Here is a 20,374-nt window from a genome sequence, read left to right on the forward strand (position 1 = left end):
TAAATAAAATATTTTTAAAAAATGATACCACAGAAATACAGAAGATCACAAAAGACTGAACAATTATATGGCAACAAACTAGATAACCTAGAGGAAATGGATAAATTCCTAGAAACAATCTACCATGACTGAATCGTAAATATACACAAAATCTAAACAGACCAATTACTACAGAAGGAGACGGAAACAGTCATCAAAAATCTCCCAACAAGTTAAAGTCCAGAACCAGATGACTTCACTGATGAATTCTACCAAACATTCAAAGAATTAACATCAACCCTTCTCAACTCAAAACTCTTCCAAAAAAATAGGCGGGAACACTCTCATATTCATTTTAGAGGGCCAGCATTACCCTAATACTAAAACAAGATAAAGACACCAAAAGAAAATTATGGGCCAATATCTCTTATGAACACAGATGCAAAAATCCCCAACAAGAGGGGGCACTGGGGAGACTTCAGGGGAAGATGGTGGAATAGGGGAATCCTAAATTCACTTAATCCCACAGAACTAGATAACACCCATATCAGCGTAAAAAACCCAGAAAACAACGTGAAGACTGGTAGAACAGATTCTCCACATCTAAATGTAGAGAAGGGGCCACATCAAAGAAGATAGGAAGGGTGGAAAGCCAAATGGACCCCAAGGACTGTCCATGGGAGGGAGGGACTGGCAGATGCAGAGAGGGGAGATGACCAGACCACCAACCCAGGCACCCCAGGCACAAGGGACCCACATGGGGAAGACAAACCCCCATAACATTTGGCTTGGAAAACAGAGGGGCCTAACAATCAGTAGGGCTTAACGCCTGGAATTTTAATAATCAGGAGGCTCTGCTCTAGGAAAGTGGGAGGGTAGAGCCCCTGCCCTTAAACAGAGAGCACAACAGGGGCACCTGGGTGGCTCAGTCAGCTGAGTGTCAGACTCTTGATTTTAGCTCGGGTCATGAGCTCCTGGGTCGTGGGATCAGGCTCCACATTCAGTGGGGAGCCTGCTTGAAGATTCTCTCCCTCTGCCCCTCCCCCCGCATGTGTGCATGCATTCTCTCACTCTCTCAAATAAATCTTAAAAAAAAAAAGAGAGAGAGAGAGCACAAGAAACATTCCTTCTGAGATACAGCACAGAAGCAGCAGTTTGAAAAACGCCTGGGGTATATGGGAAGGAGATTTATTGACTAACCTCAGTCTGTACGGGAAGGGTTGGGATCTTTGGGAGACTTCTCCAAGAACCAAAGAGCTGGCAAGTACCATTTCTCTTCCCCACCCTACAGTCTAGATATACCTGTGGGAACCAGCACAGCACCTACACTCTCCATCTTGCTTGCTAACAGTGTCCCTGTCCACAAGCACCTCTGCAGTTCTGCCCCCTCCAACCTGGCAGGCCTCGGCAAGTGTTCCCAGGAGGCTGCAAGTCCCCTCCTGCAGCAGACCAGCACAGACCATGCTGGCACCACGAGCCCCATTCTCAAATTTTGCTGCTTACGTGCTCCCTCCGATATGCCCTTGTTCAGAGCCCGTCCAAAGCAGTGTCACAAGCCTGGTAGTGTGCAAGCAGTCCCAAGAGGGGCTAGCACCACTCCAAAGTGACTCCTGTCCCAGGGAGAAGGGAAGATAACCCCACACACCACTCCAACTACAGCCCCAACTGGAGGCAGACACTGGGTTTGACTGCAGGCCCTTTCCAGCAACAAAAGTTTCTCAGGGCACAACACAGGGAGAGCACCCTGAAGTTCAGTGCTACTGCATCTCTGGAAAAAACCTGGTCTGACTCAGCTCAAATACAAGATGGACCCAGACTGGCCAATTAACAACAAGGGGGCCAAACCCTGCCCAAAACAGGCAAAGAGAACCATTAAAGATGACTAGATTGAAGGCAAACGCAGATCAGCCACAACAGCAGGGCACACACAACACACATAAGAAACATCCCTGAAGGGCCAGGACTTGTGAGCAGGGAACACTGCACTGCAGGGCACTACAGGACCTATTCTTCATCAGGCCACTACTTTCAAAAGCAGGAGAAATAGCTGACTTTCCTAACACACAGAAGCAGAGAGAGTCAGACAAAGTGAGGAGACAAGGGAATATGCCCCAAATGAAAGAACAGGACAATATCACAGCAAGAGAGCTAAATGAAATGGAGATAAGTAACGTGTCTGATAAGGAATTTAAAGCAATGGTTAGAAAGACTCACTGGATTTGAGAAAAGAGCAGAGAACCTCTGTGAGACCCTCAACAAAGAGAAAGAAAATGTAAAATGAACCAGAGATTAAGAACTCAATAACCGATATTAAAAACATATCAGAATAAATAGCCTAGAGGAGGCAGAAGAAGGAATCAGCAACCTAGAAGACAGAGTAATGGAAAGTAATCAAGCTGAACAAAAAAGAAAATAACAATAATAACTGAAAAGACTTTGGGAACTCAGCGACACCATCAAGTATAATAACATTCACATTACAGGGATCCCAGAAGAAGAGAGAGAAAAAGGGGCAGAAAATTTATTTGAAGAAATAGTTGAACGCTTCCCCAGTCTGGGGAAGGAAACAGAAATCCAGATGCAGAAGGCACAGACAGCCCCCAACAAAAGCAACCCAAGGAAGTCCACAGAAGGTAATTAAAATGTCATGAAGTACTGATAAAGAGAAAATTTTGAAATCATCAAGAGAAACAGTTACAAACAAGGAAAAACCCATAAGGCTATCAACTGATTTTTCAGCAGAAACTTGGCAGGCCAGAAGGGAGTGGAATGATATAGTCAAAATGCTGAAAGAAAAAACCTGCAACCAGGTTTTTCTCTATCCAGGAAAGAGCTAAAGAATTTCCCAGAATAAAAGTTCCTTTTATCCTTATAAGATAAGGAGTTTCCCGGACACACAAAAGTTAAGGGAATTAATCACCACTAAACCAGCCCCACAAAAAATGTTAAACGGAACTTTCAATGGAAAGGAAAGACCATAAGTAGAGGAAAAATGGGAACCACAAAAGCAGTAAAATTAGGTTTATCTATAAAAATCAGTCAAGAGATTCACAAAATAAAAGGATGTAAAGTATGGCACCATATACCTAAAAAAACACAGGGTGGATAGTAAAGAATGGGTTCAAACTTAAGCCTCAGTTTCCAACTGAACCACCCAGGCGCCCAAATTTTTTATAATTTTTAACTAATCTCTACACCCAAAGTGGGGCTCAAACTCACAACCCCAGGATCAAGAGTCGCATACTCTACCAACTGAGACAGCCAGGTGCCTCAGGAGCCGGTTCTTTGAAAATATCAACAAATATTTTCATTTGTTGATTCATTGTTGATTTCATTTGTTCATTCATTATCAACAAATCGATAAACCTTTAGCCAGACTCAAAAATAAATAAGAGAAAGAGAGAGAAAAGACTCGAATAAAATCAGAAATGAAAGAGGGGAAATAACAGCCGACTCTACAGAAAGACAAAGGATTATAAGAGAATATTATGAAAAATTATATGCCAACAAATTGGACAACCTAGAAGAAAAGGATAAATTCCTAGAAACATATAACCTCCCAAAACTGAATCAGGAAGAAACAAAATTTGAACAGACCAATTACCAGCAATGAAACTGATCAAAAATAAAGAAATCCCAACAAACAAAAGTACATGACCAGACAACTTCATAGGTGAATTCTTCCAAACATTTAAAGAATACCTATTCTTCTCTATTCCAAAAAATAGAAAAGGAAGGAAAATTTCCAAATTCATTCTATGACGCCAGCACTACCCTGATACCAAAACTAAATAAAGACACTACAAAAAAAGAGAACACAAGGCCACGATCTCTCATGAACATTGATGCAAAAATCCTCAACGAAATATTAGCAAATCTAATCCAACAATTCATTTAAAAAAATCATTCACCACGATCAAGTGGGATTTATTCCCAGGATGCAAGGGTGGTTCAATATTTGCAAATCAATCATCGTGATATATCACATTAACAATAAAAGAAAAGATAAGAACCATATGATCATTCAATAGATATAGAAAAAGCATCAAAGCATAAAACACATTCATGATGCAAACCTCAAAGTAAGTTTAGAGGGAACATACCTCAACAAAATAAAGGCCATATATGAAAAACCCACAGCTAACATCATACTCAATGGTGAAAAATGGAGAGCTTTCCCCCTAAGATCAGGAACAAGGCAAGGATGTCCACTCTCGCTACTTTTATTTAACAGAGTACTGGAAGTTCTAGCCACAGCAATCAGACAAGAAAAAGAAATAAAAGGCATCCAAATTGGTAAGGAAGAAGTGAAACTTTCAGTATCTGAAAATGACATTATACTATATACAGAAAACCCTAAAGACTCTACCAAAAAACTATTAGAACTGATAAATGACTTCTGATAAGGCTGCAAGTCACAAAATCAACGTACAAAAAGAAAAAACAAAAACAAAAAATCAACATACAGAAAGCCGTTGCATATCTATACACTAATAATAAAGTAGCAGAAAGAGAAGTTAAGAACACAATCCCATTAATAATTGCACCAAAAATAATAAAACACCTAGGAATAAACTTAACCAAGGAGATGAAAAACCTGTACTCTGAAAACTATAAAACGCTGATCAAAGAAACTGAAGACAACACAAAATGGAAAATATATTCCATGCTCATGGACTGGAAGAACAAATATTGTTAAAATGTCCATACTACCCAAAGCAATCTACAGATTTAATGCATTCCCCATCAAAATTCTGACGGCATTTTTCACAGAACTGCAACAAAGGATCCTAAAACTTGTACAGAACCATCAAAGACCCCAAATATCCAAAGCAATCTTGTGAAAGAACAAAGCTGGAGGTGTCATGCTTCCTGATTTTAAACTGTATTACAAAGCTATAGTAATCAAATATAGTACTAGCCTAAAAGCAGACATAGATCAATGAAACAAAAGAGAAAGCTCAGAAATAAACCTACACATAGATGATCAATTAATTTACAGCAAGGGAACCAAGAATATACAATGAGGAAATGACAGTCTCTTCAATAAATGGCACTGGGAAAACTGGATAGCCATATGAAAAGAATGAAACTGTGACACTATCTTACAGTATGCACAAAAAATCAATTCAAAACGGATTAAAGACTTGAACATAAAACCTGAACCATCAAACCCCCAGAAGAAAACTTGGGCAACAAAAGCAAAAATAAATAAGGGGGACTACATCAAACCAAAAAGCTTCTACACAGCCAAGAAAATAAAATGAAGAGGCAACTTGTGAATTGGGAAGTATTTGCAAATCATATATATGATAAGGTGCTAATATCCAAAATACATAAAAAAAGAACTCTCACAATAATAAAGAAAACCCTCATTTAACAATGGGCAGAGATCTAAATGTACATTTTTCCAAAGAAGACAGAGAGATGACCAACATGTACATGAAAAGGTAGTCAACATCACTAATCATTAGGGAAATGTAAATCAAACCGCAATGAGATGTCACCACGAATTTTTGAGAATGACTATTATCAAAACACAAGAAATAACAAGTGTTGGCAAGGACAAGGAGAAAAGCGAAGACTTGAGCACAGTAGGTGGAAATATAAATTGTTGCAAACACTATAAAAAATAGTATGGAGGTTCCTCAAAAAATAAAAAATAGAACTACCATATGATCCAACAATTCTACTTCTAAGTATTCGTCCAAAGAAAAAGAAAACACCAGTTTGAAAAGATATGCACTCCATGCTCACTGTAGCACTATTTACAATAGCCAGGACATGGAAGCAACCTGTGTCCATTAATGGATAGATAAAAAAAATGTGGTATATATACACAATGGAGTATAACTCATCCTTAAATCCTTGGGTGTCTCAGTCAGTTAAGCACCTGACCCCTGATTTCAGCTCAGGTCATGATCTCATGGGTCGTGAGATCCCGTCAGATGTGGAGCCTGCTTAAGATTCTCTCTCTCTCCCTCTCCCTCTGCCCCTCCCCCGACCAAGCACTTGTGGTGCCCGTGCACGCTCGCTCACTCTCTCTCTCTCTAAAAGAAACAAACGAAAAAAGGTTGGGGACAAGTTGGAGACAACCTGAAAGAACCAATGGCCAAACTGGAACTATCTGAGCAACAGAATAGCACAGTTTCAGATTATAATCCAGAAATACAGCACCTAGACCTGCCATACCTTAGGCAAAAGAAATCTGCAGAACACAGTATGCTCAAATCTAACTCTGAGGGACACTGCTACATCTTAGTACTATACTGTGTTCCCCTCATCAACTACTATATTCCTAAACACACATCCCCTTTCTTTTCTGTTCCAGGGTATTTCAAGCATTATGGAAGGCTATCCACTAAGCTACCTCTACCCAAAGTCCCTCCAAGAACTCATTTATTTTCAAGGCTTCAACTTGGCTAAATGATATCACCCCCATCAACTACAAAATATCACAAAATAATATCACCCCCATCAACTACACTCTCTCTGCATCATCTGTCATTTCTACTTGTATGTTCTGCATCTCAAACTCAACATGTCCCAAATTAAACTCCTTTTATCTACCCATACCAACATTCCCTACAAGCAGTTTCCCCATTTCATTTCATATCAATGATACCACCACTTGCCCACTCACCTAAGTCCCAAAACCTGCAAATATCTTCCTTGTACCCTCCATATTCCCAATTTATCACTGACTCATCATTTTCTTTCATAATGACCCTTTTCCTTTCCATTCCACTTCTGCCACCTTAACTTATGCTCTTACTATTACACTCCTGAATTACTTCAATAGCTTCCTTCTGTAGTCCCTAATTAAACTCTCCCTAATTCATCTTACATATAGTACCAAGAGTTTTCAAGTAGCTAACCCTCAAATGTTGGTCACTGTAAAGACCGTTGCTGACGATTTTAGTAGACACTATTGGTTGGCTATCCAATATCCATTCCTCTTCTTTGTTGAAGAGCCCACATTTTGTTTGGAGACCCTCCACTTCCCCAAGTGATTCAGGGAAGTGAATCCTGGCGTGAATCTTGATTGGTCTTACCCAATCATGGCAGTCCCATCCCCCAAGATTTAAGCCCAAGCACGTGATAAAGTTCTTGTCATGAAATGTGAGAGGTGGCCCTTTCGAAGACTTCTGGGAAAGATTTCTCTGCTCCTACAAATGTGACATAGAAAACATGGTACTTTCTGGGCACCTGGGTGGCTCAGTTGGTTTAAGCAACTGCCTTCGGCTCAGGTCATGATCCTGGAGTCCCGGGATCAAGTCCCACATCAGGCTCCCTGCTCAGCAGGGAGTCTGCTTCTCCCTCTGACCCTCTTCCCTCTCGTGCTCTCTGGCTCTCATTCTCTCTCTAGCTCAAATAAATAAATAAAATCTTAAAAAAAAAAGTAATCCAAAAAAAGAAAAGCAAATAATATATTTAAAAAAAAAGAAAAGAAAAGAAAACATGGTACTTTCTAACTCTAGATGTTGTCACATCTGAATGAAATATTTGGAACTCCTACAGCCAACCTGGAAGATAAAGCTGGCAAGCACAAAGAGGGCAGAGGCAAGAGTAAAGAAGTGGAACTGCAGCCCAGCATTGGAAGCTTGATATACACAATACTGATAAATCTCAGAAGCATTGTGCTTAATGAAAGAAACCACACAAAGGAGTACATTCTATAATGATTCCCTCTCTCTCTATATATACATATATACATACACACATATATGTGCACTCCATATGAAGTTCTAAAATGGGCAAAATTAATCTACAGTGATACAAGTCAGATTATCAATTGCCTAGAGCAGAACTTGAGGGAGGGAAGAAATGACGTGGGAGAAGAAGGAACTTCTGATGAAAATGTTCTATATCATGACTGGAGTGATGGTTACAGTTGTCAAAATTCATCTAACTGTACTCTTAAAGATGAGTGTATTTTACCATATATGTTATATTTCAATAAAGTTTACTTAAGAAAATAATTAGTTCTATAGTATGCCAGACGGTTATAAATGCTATGGAGAAAAATAAAGACAAAAAAAGAGAGTACAAAAGGCAAGAAAGTGGGGGTTGAAGTATGTGCACAATTTTAAATTGGATGGTTATAAAAGGCCTCAATGCCTTTTTAACAAAGGCCTCAAGGAAGAGAAAGGTGTACGGGAGACATCTTAAAGAAGGAAGCTCCAGACGGAGAGATCAGCAACTGCAAAGCCCTTGTCTCTTTCAGTGATAACCATTTGAAGGTTTTGACTACAGTGATCAGACATGTTTTGAAAGGATCACTCTGTGCACTCAGTCAAGAAAACCTATAAAGTGGTAAGGATAGAAGCAGGGAGCCCAGATAGGAAGCAGCTGCAATAATATGATGGTAGCTGAGATCAGGATGGTGGTAAGTAGAAATGTTCAGATTCTGGACCAAATTTAAAGATAGTGTTTGCTAATGGCCTGAATGGAAGATTAAAAGAGAGGAGTTAAGGATGACTACGAGATGGAGAAGAATCAAAAAACCATCTACTGAAATGAAGAAGCTTATAGGGAGGAACTGGTTTACTTGTAAACAGTGAGAATTTTATTTTGGTCAAGTTAATTCTGAGATGCCTACCAAATGGAGATATAAACTAGGCAGGTGGATATACAAGTCTGGAGTTCAGGGAAGGGGTATAAGCTAAAGATAAAAATCTGGGAGTTGCCAGTATATAAAAAGGCACTTAAAGAGATAAGCCTAGATGAGATCACTAAGAGACTGAGTATAGACAAGAGAAGAAAAAAAAAATTCCAAAGACTGAGCCCAAGCACAATCTAAAATTTGGAAATGGTAAAGAAAAAAATAGTAAAGGAGAATGAGAAGGAATGGCCAGTAAAATAAAAGGAAAACTAAGAGGTGATATCCTAGAAGCCAAAGGAAGAAAATGCTTCAACAAGGGAAGCAAGACCAGATGGAATAAATGCTCCTGACAGGTCAAATTAGATGAGGAATGAGAATTCATTGGAATTATCAGAGGACCAATGTCCCTTCAGGAAACCAGGCCCATGTAAATGTCCCTTCTTCTAGATAAGTAACCCATACACTGCTAGGTTCAATTTGTACTAATTAGAAATCACTGTGTATTTTTAAATCAAACTTATTACTTCTAAAATGAAAGCAGTAGTATGTTTATCTATTTTAAACATGATGTTTATTTTTGGTCACTATTTGGTATTCTAAGTATTCTGGTAAGTAATCACCTCTGATGTTTACCACTTTTACTCTAGCCTCATCAAACCCCAAACATATCCACATATAATCATCAAGATTTGCTACAACTTTTTCCAACATGTGATATTTATTTTACTAGAAGGTTAAAATGTAACACCGAATGAAATATAACCATTGGACAGTAAAAATTACTATCCAGTGAGTACTGAAGGACACAAACAGAACAGAAGACTCCTGGTACAAAAGTAGAAAGTCAGAGGAATATAAATATATTTTGGCACAAATGCAAAAGACTCAGACACACATACAGGATGCGTATTGTGATTCAAATCTTTTTACCCTGAGCCAAACAATGTAAAAGGCTCAGTTTAGGGCGGTCATACTCTTATCTATTTAAAGACACATTTTTAATACTGGGCTCTTGCTAATGTGCAGATTTGATATGAGAACATTTCAAGTCCTCTTCAAAGCCAAGGGAACAGTGTCTTCCAAGTAATCTGGTCCATTTCAAGGTAGATAACCTTCCTCAAAACAAGAGATGGCAATGAGAGTTCCTGGCCAGGACAATAAGAGAACATTCCCTCAGACATGTCTATTCGAACTTAAATGCTAAAAATAAACTGAGCATACATTCTTCACAAAACCACAGGCACTAATGGTGCACGCAACAAACTGCAACCCTAATCATTCCTTCTGGGCAAAGGGTATTTGTAGCTCACAGCAATTCCTGATACAAGGAATAAGGAAGAATACTAAGAATTCACTATCAAGTGTGTGTTCACATACACAGGTAGACTGACTTTCCACCTTCTAGGTCAGTATTTCTTCTGAGCTCCTTTTGAATGTTTCATTAAGCGGATTATGTTCCTTGACATGACCATTCCAGTCCTCTCTCAAACAGATTAGATAGCAACTTGTTCCTAAATTTGCCATTATGAGATAAGTGGCAGCTAAAATCAGAAAATTCTTGGTACAGCTTAAAACTGTTTTTCATTTCAGAGAAATTCAGCTGAAGTCAGTTGCAGCAAACAATTCCCCAATGACAAAGTAACATAGTTCAAGGTTACTGCTACCTTAATTTTTATTTAGATAGGAACAACAAGGTAATGGTATTTTTCACCCTTCCCTCAGTTTACTAAATCAATCCTTATCACCAACTGGGATACACTGTAGTATCCTCTTGTGCTGCTGAGTAATTGCTACTTTCATGCAACAAAAGCAGGTCTTGTTTAATCCTTTGCCAGTTTAAAGAAAAAAAAAAAAGTCAGGCCTTTTGATGTCAGGAAATGCAAAAGCCAAGTCCTCCAAGTAACCAAATGAATCAATTTTATTTACATTTTTAAATCAAGTTCGAGACTAAAATAAGGACACATTAAATAAGAATTGTATTTTAGCATGTTTGCACATCCCAAGGTAAGTATAACAGACTTCTTTTCCCTTTACAATAAACTCCTAATTAGCACAATGATTTTCGAAACTAACTTCCTGTGTTTCAGTGTGACAGTCTGGATTCTGGAGGACATGGGAGGGGAAGAAGGGAAAGAATTATTAAAAATAATCTTCTGAAGAAGAAACATAGCTATGTGATTCCTACGCAAATGTTTGCTAACTTCCCCTGGCACAAAAACAGTGATGTCATTCTACACAGCCGTACAGCAGTTATAATCAACATTTGAGTTTTTAAATCACTAACAACTTAAGGAAATTAAGAATATGACTCAAAAATCTCCTCTCCCTAGAGTACCACATCTGTGAAAGAGGAGTGTGCCCATCTGGGGTCATATACATACTCAGCATCAACAAGACTGAAGTCATTTTTCCCTGCACAACAGAAAAGTTGTTGTTTTTTCCCTTAGAACTCTGAGCAATGAAAGCCAGGACTTTAAATGGCTCCGTATAAAAACACAAAAAGGGTGGGTCACATTCTATTAGTAAAAGCAGCTCAACATCAAGAACCCCTCTTCCTTTAAAATGAAATCTAAGGGGTGCCTGAATGGCTCAGTCGTTAAGCGTCTGCCTTTGGCTCAGGTCATGGTCCCAGGATCCTGGGATTGAGCCCATCGGGCTCCCTGCTCAGCGGGAACCTGCTTCTCCCTCTCTCACTCCCCCTAGCTTGTGTTCCCTCTCTCGCTATGTCTCTGTCAAATAAATAAATAAATCTTAAAAAAAAAAAAGAAATCTAAAAAACAAAATAATTTTCAAAGGGAAGAACTCTTTAGTTATCTTTGCTTCATTTTTTCTAAGTATAAAGTAGTATACAAGGAGCTGATAAATTTATGTCTGCAGTGTGCTCTCACAACAAAAGTAATGTACATTTTTTTCTCCTATAGCAAGCACTAAATAAAATATCCAAACTTGATTCCAGTAAGAATACATAACTATTTTTACTGTAACATCAACAATATTTACTGCACCAAGATTTGTGGTTTATTTCCTAATCTAGTACAACTATTTTGTCGGCTTTAAAATGACCTCAAATTGACTGGAATACCAACTCTACAGCTACATGAAATTGTAAAATGGTTTCAAAACTTGAGGCACCATGACTATGTCCCTTTCTATTAGTATTTAACGTAATGAAACAGAGAAAGAGCAAATATTTCAACTTGGCTTTATTAATGTCACGATTCAAATTACAGGTCAATATCCAAACTAACAATTAAAATAACAAAACCAACATAGTATTTTAAACAAAGCGCATTTCAAACAAGCCGTCATGAAGAATTCAGATTACTACATCCCAAATAGTTGGAAAGTTACTCAACTGTTTAGATTTTTGTTGTTGATGTTAATTTGTTACCTATCAGGAATACATCTACTGTTTTTACTTTCTACCTGTGCCACATTTATCTTAGGTTTTACACTTCTGGATCTTTCAACCATTAGAGATCAACCATCAAATTACTTCAACAAGTAGAAATAGCAACACCGCTCCCAAACAGCAATTTCTGCATTGCTAGACACTTATCTAGTTGGTAGATTTATACCATTGTTCATTCTTAGTTCCTTAAATGTAAAAAATACCCACAGAATGGTGGCATACCTCTAAATTGGTTTAAATATGGTACAAAGTTATTTTTAGTTAGGTTCAAGTTTTAAAAAGGCACTAATCATTCTTCTCAAAGGCTAATCTACTCAAGTTCCTCCCATATTAAAAAAATTAAAAGCTTAATTTGTCTCTTTTGGAAAAAAGTTTATGTAATGCTCAAGTAAAAGGATATTAAAATTATAGAATAATAAACCTGACCTCAGGGTGAGGATCATACCTAGGGTTCATAAAAGTAAGTCTGACGTTTATTCTAATGATGGTCCTTTCAAATACCAGCATGGTTAAATGTCCTTTACATACACTTTCAAATATAATTCTTATTTTTAAAAACACTCTTATTTTCTAGTGTGCAAAGTAAAAGGGAAGAAAACCCCCATAAACCATTATAAACTGGTTCTTATTCAGGAAAAAAAAAAGATACAAGAAACATTCATGCAGTATTTGAGAACTATGTCTATTCCCTCCTTGCATGCTAGAAAGATGCAAAGACAAACACTTGCAAACTATTCAGACAGATCATTCCACAGTTGTAACTTTCATCATAGTTCTCAAAGCAGTATGGTGAGGTCAGCTCACAAACAGCTTAAGTAGCCAAACTAGAAATTGGTGGTAGTAGTATCAGGCTACATAACAGCCTCTCCAAAGAATATGAAGTAAGAGAACTAAAATGTGCTGGCAACACGCCAAGAGACTGGATGGCATATGGCTTTGAGCAATGAATACGCAGAGCTCACAGTATATAGCAATTCATCATCTCTTACCCTATAGCTCGATTTTCCTTGTTTAAAACCACAATTAGCCATATATAAGAGGTATTTAATACTACCAAATTTCTCCATACTTGTGACTTGAAAGACATCTGGGCTGGCAAGATTTGGTTAAACTAAATACATACCCTATAAAGGAAAATCTGATTTCCATCCTATATGAAAATGAGGAAGGTAAAAGAGATACAGTTATATTGATATTATTCTGCATAGAATAGCCTTTATTCTTTAAGGACTATACTGCTCTCAGCATAATTCCAAAGGCTTAGGTTCTTCTATACTGTCAGTTTTGAACGAACATCTCTGCAACTGGTTGGCATTTAGAATTAGTCAACTTTCTCGGTAGATTTAATAAAGAATTAATACTGTCCAACCAAAGGACATAATTTTGGTCAGAAACAACTCCTCTTCTTTTCCTCCCCGGCTGCTTGAACCCTCGCCGCCATCATGAACGACAGAGTAACTATCCGGACCAGGAAGTTCATGACTAACCGACTACTTCAGCGGAAACAGATGGTCATTGATGTTCTTCACCCTGGAAAGGCAACGGTACCTAAGAGAGAAATTCAGGAAAAACTAGCCAAAATGTACAAGACCACACCAGATGTCATATTTGTGTTTGGATTCAGAACCCATTTTGGTGGTGGCAAGACAACCGGCTTTGGCATGATTTATGATTCCTTGGATTATGCAAAGAAAAATGAACCCAAACACAGACTTGCAAGACATGGCCTGTATGAAAAGAAAAAGACATCAAGAAAACAGCAAAAGGAACGCAAGAACAGAATGAAGAAAGTCACGGGGACTGCAAAAGCCAACGCTGGTGCTGGCAAAAAGTGAGCTGGAGATTGGACAACAGAAGGAGTAAAGATGCTGCAGTGGCTTTATTTGTGGTGGCTGTGCAGATTTTTCATGAGAGGATCAATAAACTAAGAATGTTAAAAAAAAAAAAACTCCTCTGACCTTAGTCAAAATACATTACTTTTACAATTTCACCTTTGTTGAATATTCTAAAACAGAATAAAAAAGCCTAATTCTTAATTGTCCAACTTTCCAAACATATTTTCTTTCTAAAGAAATAAAAGAAAATGCAGTTATTTTAGGCAAGAGAAAGAATCATACTCATTTCAAATCAAGACACATTTAAAGATTTTTTTTTTAATTTGACAGAGAGAGAGACAGCAAGAGAGGGAACACAAGCAGGGGGAGTGGGAGAGGAAGAAGCAGGCTTCCCGCTGAGCAGAGAGCCCGATGCGGGGCTCAATCCCAGGACCCTGGGACCATGACCTGAGCCGAAGGCAGACGCTTAACAACTGAGCCACCCAGGCGCCCCAAATCAAGATACATTTAACACCTATTTTGTGTCAGACATTATGTTGAGAACTGAGGAAACAAAGACAAATATGTATGTACATGGTCTCACAGAGCTGACGATCTAGTTGAGGAAAATGACCCATTTAGAAATCAATCATCTCTCTTTCTCTGCTGTACTAGCTACAGGAACAAAAGCTCTGGCATCACCCAGGGAAGTGTGGAATAAGTCTGCCAGGGAGAACCGAAAAATCTTCAAAGATGAGCTATGTCTTGAAGGATTAAGAATTTCACAAGGGCAAGGGGATACTTCAGGCCAAGGACAGAACGAGCAAAAGCAAGAACATGTGTGACAAAACCCTGTGGCAAAAGTAGGGATAACCATTTCTGGAACATATGCTACTTACTACTCTTATACCTTCACCCATGACAGACATTACTAATCAATCAAAACATGTTTAAAGCCCACATGAAACTCAAACTCCTTCTCAACAGAAAACCCAAAATCAATGCAAGAAGTTAAGTCCATGACATGAAACTTATGTGCTATCCTGAGCCTGGGAATAGAAAGTGGCAGGACTTGAGGCTAGGGGGTTACATTAATAATGGACAGATTATGAATGAATACTAGGCTAATAAGTTTAGATTTTATCCTGTGGGCAAGAGATCAAAGAATTTTATGAAAAATATGGACGTGATCAATTCCGGCAGAAGTGCGAAGACTGCATTTGGACAGACAGAATAAAGGCAGAAAGAAAATTAAGATGCTATTGCAATAATCTAGGCAAGATACAATGAGGCCTGAATTTCAGCAATGGCAAAAATCTACTACAGATCCTAAAACAAAAATGGAGTATTTTGGATTTTATAATTCATGGTTTTAAAACAATAGCTTGAGAAAAATTAGTATTCTAATTAGAAATCCCAAATAATATTCAAAAAGGAAAAGACAAATTAAGGTAAAGACTTGAATTAAATAAGTGAATCACAATGATACTCAAGATTACTCAAGACTATAAATTCAGAAATAGTTATTTCAGGTTTAGCATCAAGGAGAACATCCTCATGACCAGACTAATACTCAGCAAGTCTTTTCTTCCTGAGGGCACTAATACTCTAGCCAAACAACAAACGCTGTTCACCTTACATGCCCCTACAATGCAGGGTCAAATTTGCACTCAGTGGGATGCAGAAAGCGTAAAAGTCAAATTGAAAACCAGTTTGAAACTACGTAGGTTTCACTTTATCCAAACATTTAAAACTATGTATTTCTTATACATGAAATAAATCTTCAGGAAATACTACTACTGTTGTATGTTAACTAAATCATATCCTAGCCTTTTAATTCTATACTTCTTCACATGGAATACAACCTATTTGTAGCACTTAGGGGAGTATGCAAAAAAAAGCAACTACCCCACTTATGTACTATGTTTAATCAATTAAATTATTCTGATTAAAACTAAAAACTTCATTGTAGCTCAAAAGGCCAAAGACAGTCAAAAGAGTTTTTCTATTTTTGGAAAAAGAGATTCTTTAACTGTTGCAAAGGCTAATGCTGTGACATGAAATCCAGGTGCAACACGTTAACAAACATGTTAGGAAAGCTAACATTACTGTTTTAATACCTAAGGATATTCACATTAAGGATAAAATTACCCTGTAGTGAATGCCAACAATGCACCTCATACTACACAGACAGATATTCAAGGGTTCTATTTTGTTATCATTCCAATTCTTTCATGCCCCAGTAAGCAAACCCTCAAAGTGGGATTCTCTTCCTCTAAAACTAAGCTAAAATGAAAAATATGAACTACAGAGATAAAATTTATTTGTGATATATTGTTTATTCTGAGAAAACAAATCACATGTTTATCATAATCTATCTCTTTTCCAGAAAGAAATGGAGTAGCTAGTCATGAGCAGGGCCCACTTCTCATGATGTCATTCCAAAGCCATTACTAAATGTTACACATGTTACACTTCCTTCAAATCAATCACAAAACAAGTCATCCTAAGACCGAGGTCAAATTCCCCTCAACTAAAAGATCTCCAAACTTGAAGTAACGGTCCACTTACTAAATAATATTCAAAGACCAAATTCCAGAAAAACCCTCCTCTTGTACCTCCCCCACTTAAAAAAAAAAAAATCAGTCTTCTCCTTTTAGCTCATTGTAATGGAATGTGACCTGTAGTTAAGGGCTTTTCCATTCCTTATTTACTGCTTAGAGAAGGCAAAGCAGATCTATTCTCCCTCACAAGGGTAATGTATTTCTTAAAAGAAGAAAAGTGCAGTGTGGGTGGTTAATAATATAACAATTAGAACAAACAAAAGGCAAATTGGTTTACTTGATTTCTCATGTATGACAGGATGAGTTTATTTAAATGATAAATGAATCTATTTTTATTTTACAACACTGGACAAACATCTAAAAGACCTAGGATCTGTATGATTCCTAATAAATCAGGTAGGACAGGGGAAGTTAAAACTACAACTACTTAAATAAATCTTCACACACAAAATTACTATAAACATCTTTTCATGACAAATCATATTTTTGTCATTGAAGTTATACACTTAAGTACCTACCTGATCATAGAGAGAAGAACAGGAAAATACTTAAGAAATGTACTTCAAAGTCTAATATTAAACACATCTATCTGGGGTTCAGTTAGCATTTTTTAAAAAGAGGTATTTGACTCGATGATCCTCAAAACTACTATGATACTTTAACCCAAGTTTTAAAATGAACGAATTCTAGACAAAAACTCTCCCGCAATAACCCCCTTAAGGATATATTTTACTTACATTCTTCCTACACCTTCATACATGTGAGTCTCATCTACCAAAGTCATGATCTCTGTATCTGTAAGATGTGCATGCTTTTTCGTTCTGTTTAGCTGTTCAATCTGTATGTCTGCAAGCTTCACCTTCTGTTGAGTGTCAATAACTTTGGCTTGAAGCTCTGTGAAGGCCTAATAAAAAAAAGTCCTTGATTTAGTGGGTGAAACATTTTACAGGAAACACAAGTCAAATCCAAACACATTAAAATAAAGCATGTTAACCAGAGACAAAGCTGTTAAATTTACTGACACAAACATCAGTAAAAGTCAATATAATTGTAAACAATCAAGCCACCATACTAAATAATGAACTTACCCTGTCCTCAGAAGATGCAGTCTATTTGAAGAACAAATGTACCTTAAATAACCTTATGAAAAGCAGGTATCCAAGGAGTAATAAAAACAATAAATGCAAGAGTCAGAGGATGACACCCAGAGATTCAAAACAGAACCACAAATACAACGACTCACTTCATTTGTGTTACATGACTAGGTTTCAAAACACTTTCTCACATTTGTTTGAAATACTAACAAGGGAATATTAATATGAGAACATTGAAGAATTTATCTCATTTACTCTTCTCAATAATCCTATGAGTTAGGGATGGCAGTTTCATCATCACTCTTTACAAGTTAAAGTAACTAAATTTGTTAAAAAGATAAAAGTGGCTTCCACAGGGTTGAACAACTATTAGGTGGAAAGGCAGGTACTTAAATCCCTTTCTTCCGACCCCTAGTTCAGGAATGTTTCTATTCTGTCTACAGTAATATTCAGAATACAAATATTTTTGAGATAAAGATAAAAAACTAACAAAAAAATCAAAGCATTGGTAGAAGAACTGCATCATGATATTCATATCCACATACCAAGCCAAATTTGACCCTCATGTACACTTAAAGATAAACACAGTTCTTGGATACTCTTAAGTGCCTGGAATGACTTTCAGATGCTGTCAAATTTATGCCTTAATAATAACATCTGTGACTGCAACAATAGAAGGCAAAGGCTACTAAACTTTTTTCTGACTTTGTTCTCCCCTACTAGTAGGTTTCCAAAGACTGATTTAGAAAGGGAGGTGCCTGAAATTTCCTATTAGTCTTCAACAACAACAACAAAGATCTCATAAAGATATTAGAAGATAAAACTTTTAAACAAGTTTATTTTTTAGTTAATTTAATTAGCCGTCAAAACTACCCAATTTAAGTCTCCAATCATTTTCTTAGTTTCCATTCATTGCCCAGGGGTTTCTTAACAACGAATTCAAATACTGGGAGCTAAGACCATTCACAGCTGTACTCAACTGTTTACTCTTTCACTAAACCCTGACTTACATTTGAACTCTTAACAGAAAAAAAAAGGTAAATTTTTAGAATTCGTTAAGAATTCTTAAAATGAATTTTGTTTTGCATGTAAAATTACCTGACCTGTGCACACTTTGCTAAGGAAGCTGGTAACTGTTAAGCTGAGATATTACAGCATTAGAGAACACCACGTTAAAGACTAAATTTACAAGTTTCAAAAGAAGAAAGACAAAAAGCAAGTTACATACACATAAATCCTCCGGGTAATAACAAACAGCTTCATTTATTAGGAGCAACAACTAGCCCAGCTTCCTATTTCATATGCAAAGGTTGACCAGAAGTATTAAGACGCAAAATTTGCTTTTCTGAAGAACCTAAACTCATAATCAAAAGGTGTGGAGTAAAGTAGGGAATAGTGGATTCTAGTCCCAACTTTTAACTAAATCTTTTCTGGAACTCAGTTTCCTTTTCTAAAAAAAGTACAGGTTTAACGTAGATAAGTCCAGGATCCTTTCCCTGACAACCCTTAGATGGCGAAAACCTTTTTAACTAAACACATTTATAAGCAACTGTTTGAAGAGAGGAGCCCAGTTCCTTCTGATACAGATTATATTTGGAAAATTTTACGGACCTGTTTTTTTGACAAGTCCTTCAAGAAAAGGGGAAGGGGAGTACGGCTGGGAGTTAAAGCCCTGATACTAACATTGCTATGAGACTATCTAACTCTGACCTGTATGTAGATACTGCGACCTTTCACGGTACAGGATCAAGTAAGTGGCCTAAAAACAGAGTGGACTTGGGAATTTTTAAAGCAAATGAGGATTTAGAATTACAGATGCCTCAGCTCAGGCAAGCGGTCCGAAGGGTCTCCAATTTGAAACGCTTAACTTCAGGCCTTACTAGGGAACTGAAGCCTCCACACAACGAAACGGCCCTGGAGCTCGGAACGAGAGAACATGCCAGCTATCGGCCCGCCAGACTTAACCAGACCAGCCCAACCGGCTCTTACCCAGAAAGAGCTGCTCGCCCCCCACGCCAACATAAGGAGACCTGGTCCCGCCTCAGGACTCTGGGAAATCACTCCCCAGTTCCCTGGGGCCTCTTGCCTTCCTCAGGACTCGAGCCTCATGCGATATATCCCCTTAGCTTCCCAAAGAGAAGCCTGTAGCAGGTCAGGACCCTCTTTTACCTTCTTCAACTCCAGATCCACGGGAGCCGCCATCTTGGTTCACTCAGAGCGCCTGCGCAGTACGATAAAGCCAGAAAGAGGATGGAGGAGGGGCAAGCTTTGGCGGGTCGACTGTCCCTTTCCTTCTGCGCCTGCGCACGAGTCGGACTAGCCCGGCTTCTAGAAATGTCACGAATACAGATTACGTTTTCCCCCACGCGATCTATCGGGCTTGGCGCGCAGATTCTCTGTGGTTTTAAGCGCTTTCACAAATGCCTTAGTTAGTGCTTGGTGACTAGAGTTGTAAGTAGATCAGGCCAAAACCTCTTCAGGCATTCATTACTTCAGCTAATCCCTGTGCTGTCAGGGAAGTAGAAGAATCAACCTCAGCCTTAGGCATGCCAGTACGGAGAAGTCCAGCAGTTTTAGTAGAAGTGTTCTTCCAAAGAATTTATTTCTACTGAAGTCTTCTGGAAGACCTTCTAGACACAGTGGTTCTCAAGAGAGGCAAAATAAATTTGCTGAAAGAATACAGATTCTCTGGGGTGCGTGGGTGGTGCAGTCGCTTGAAGGTCCTGACTCTTGATTTCTGCTTGAGTGGTGATCTCTGGGGTCTTGAGATTGAGCTCTACGTTGGGCTCCATGCTCAGTAGGGCGTCTGCTTTGGGTTCTCCCTCTGCCCCGCCCCCTGTGCTCATGCTTTCTCTCTCTAATAAATATTTTAAAAAATAATAATATGGAGTCTCTGGTCCTCATCC

General features: G+C 38.1%; 1 protein-coding gene across 1 annotated transcript in view; it reads right to left on the reverse strand.

Moving 5' to 3' along the window:
• The window catches only part of PFDN1 (prefoldin subunit 1), a 68,275-nt gene extending 48,558 nt beyond the window's left edge, over positions 1-19,717 (reverse strand). Inside the window, exons 1-2 of the mRNA XM_028103526.1 lie at positions 19,638-19,717; positions 17,112-17,278 (exon numbers count right to left, since the gene is read on the reverse strand). Coding sequence (XP_027959327.1) covers positions 17,112-17,278; positions 19,638-19,670 — 200 coding nt within the window. The 5' untranslated portion in view covers positions 19,671-19,717. The remainder of the gene's footprint in view (positions 1-17,111; positions 17,279-19,637) is intronic.
• Positions 19,718-20,374: the final 657 nt, after the last annotated feature.

The sequence above is a fragment of the Eumetopias jubatus genome, unplaced genomic scaffold, assembly GCF_037043125.1.
Source record: "Eumetopias jubatus isolate StellerSeaLion01/CBP00866 unplaced genomic scaffold, mEumJub1_p1.0 scaffold_5, whole genome shotgun sequence".
Classification (NCBI taxonomy): Eukaryota; Metazoa; Chordata; class Mammalia; order Carnivora; family Otariidae; genus Eumetopias; species Eumetopias jubatus.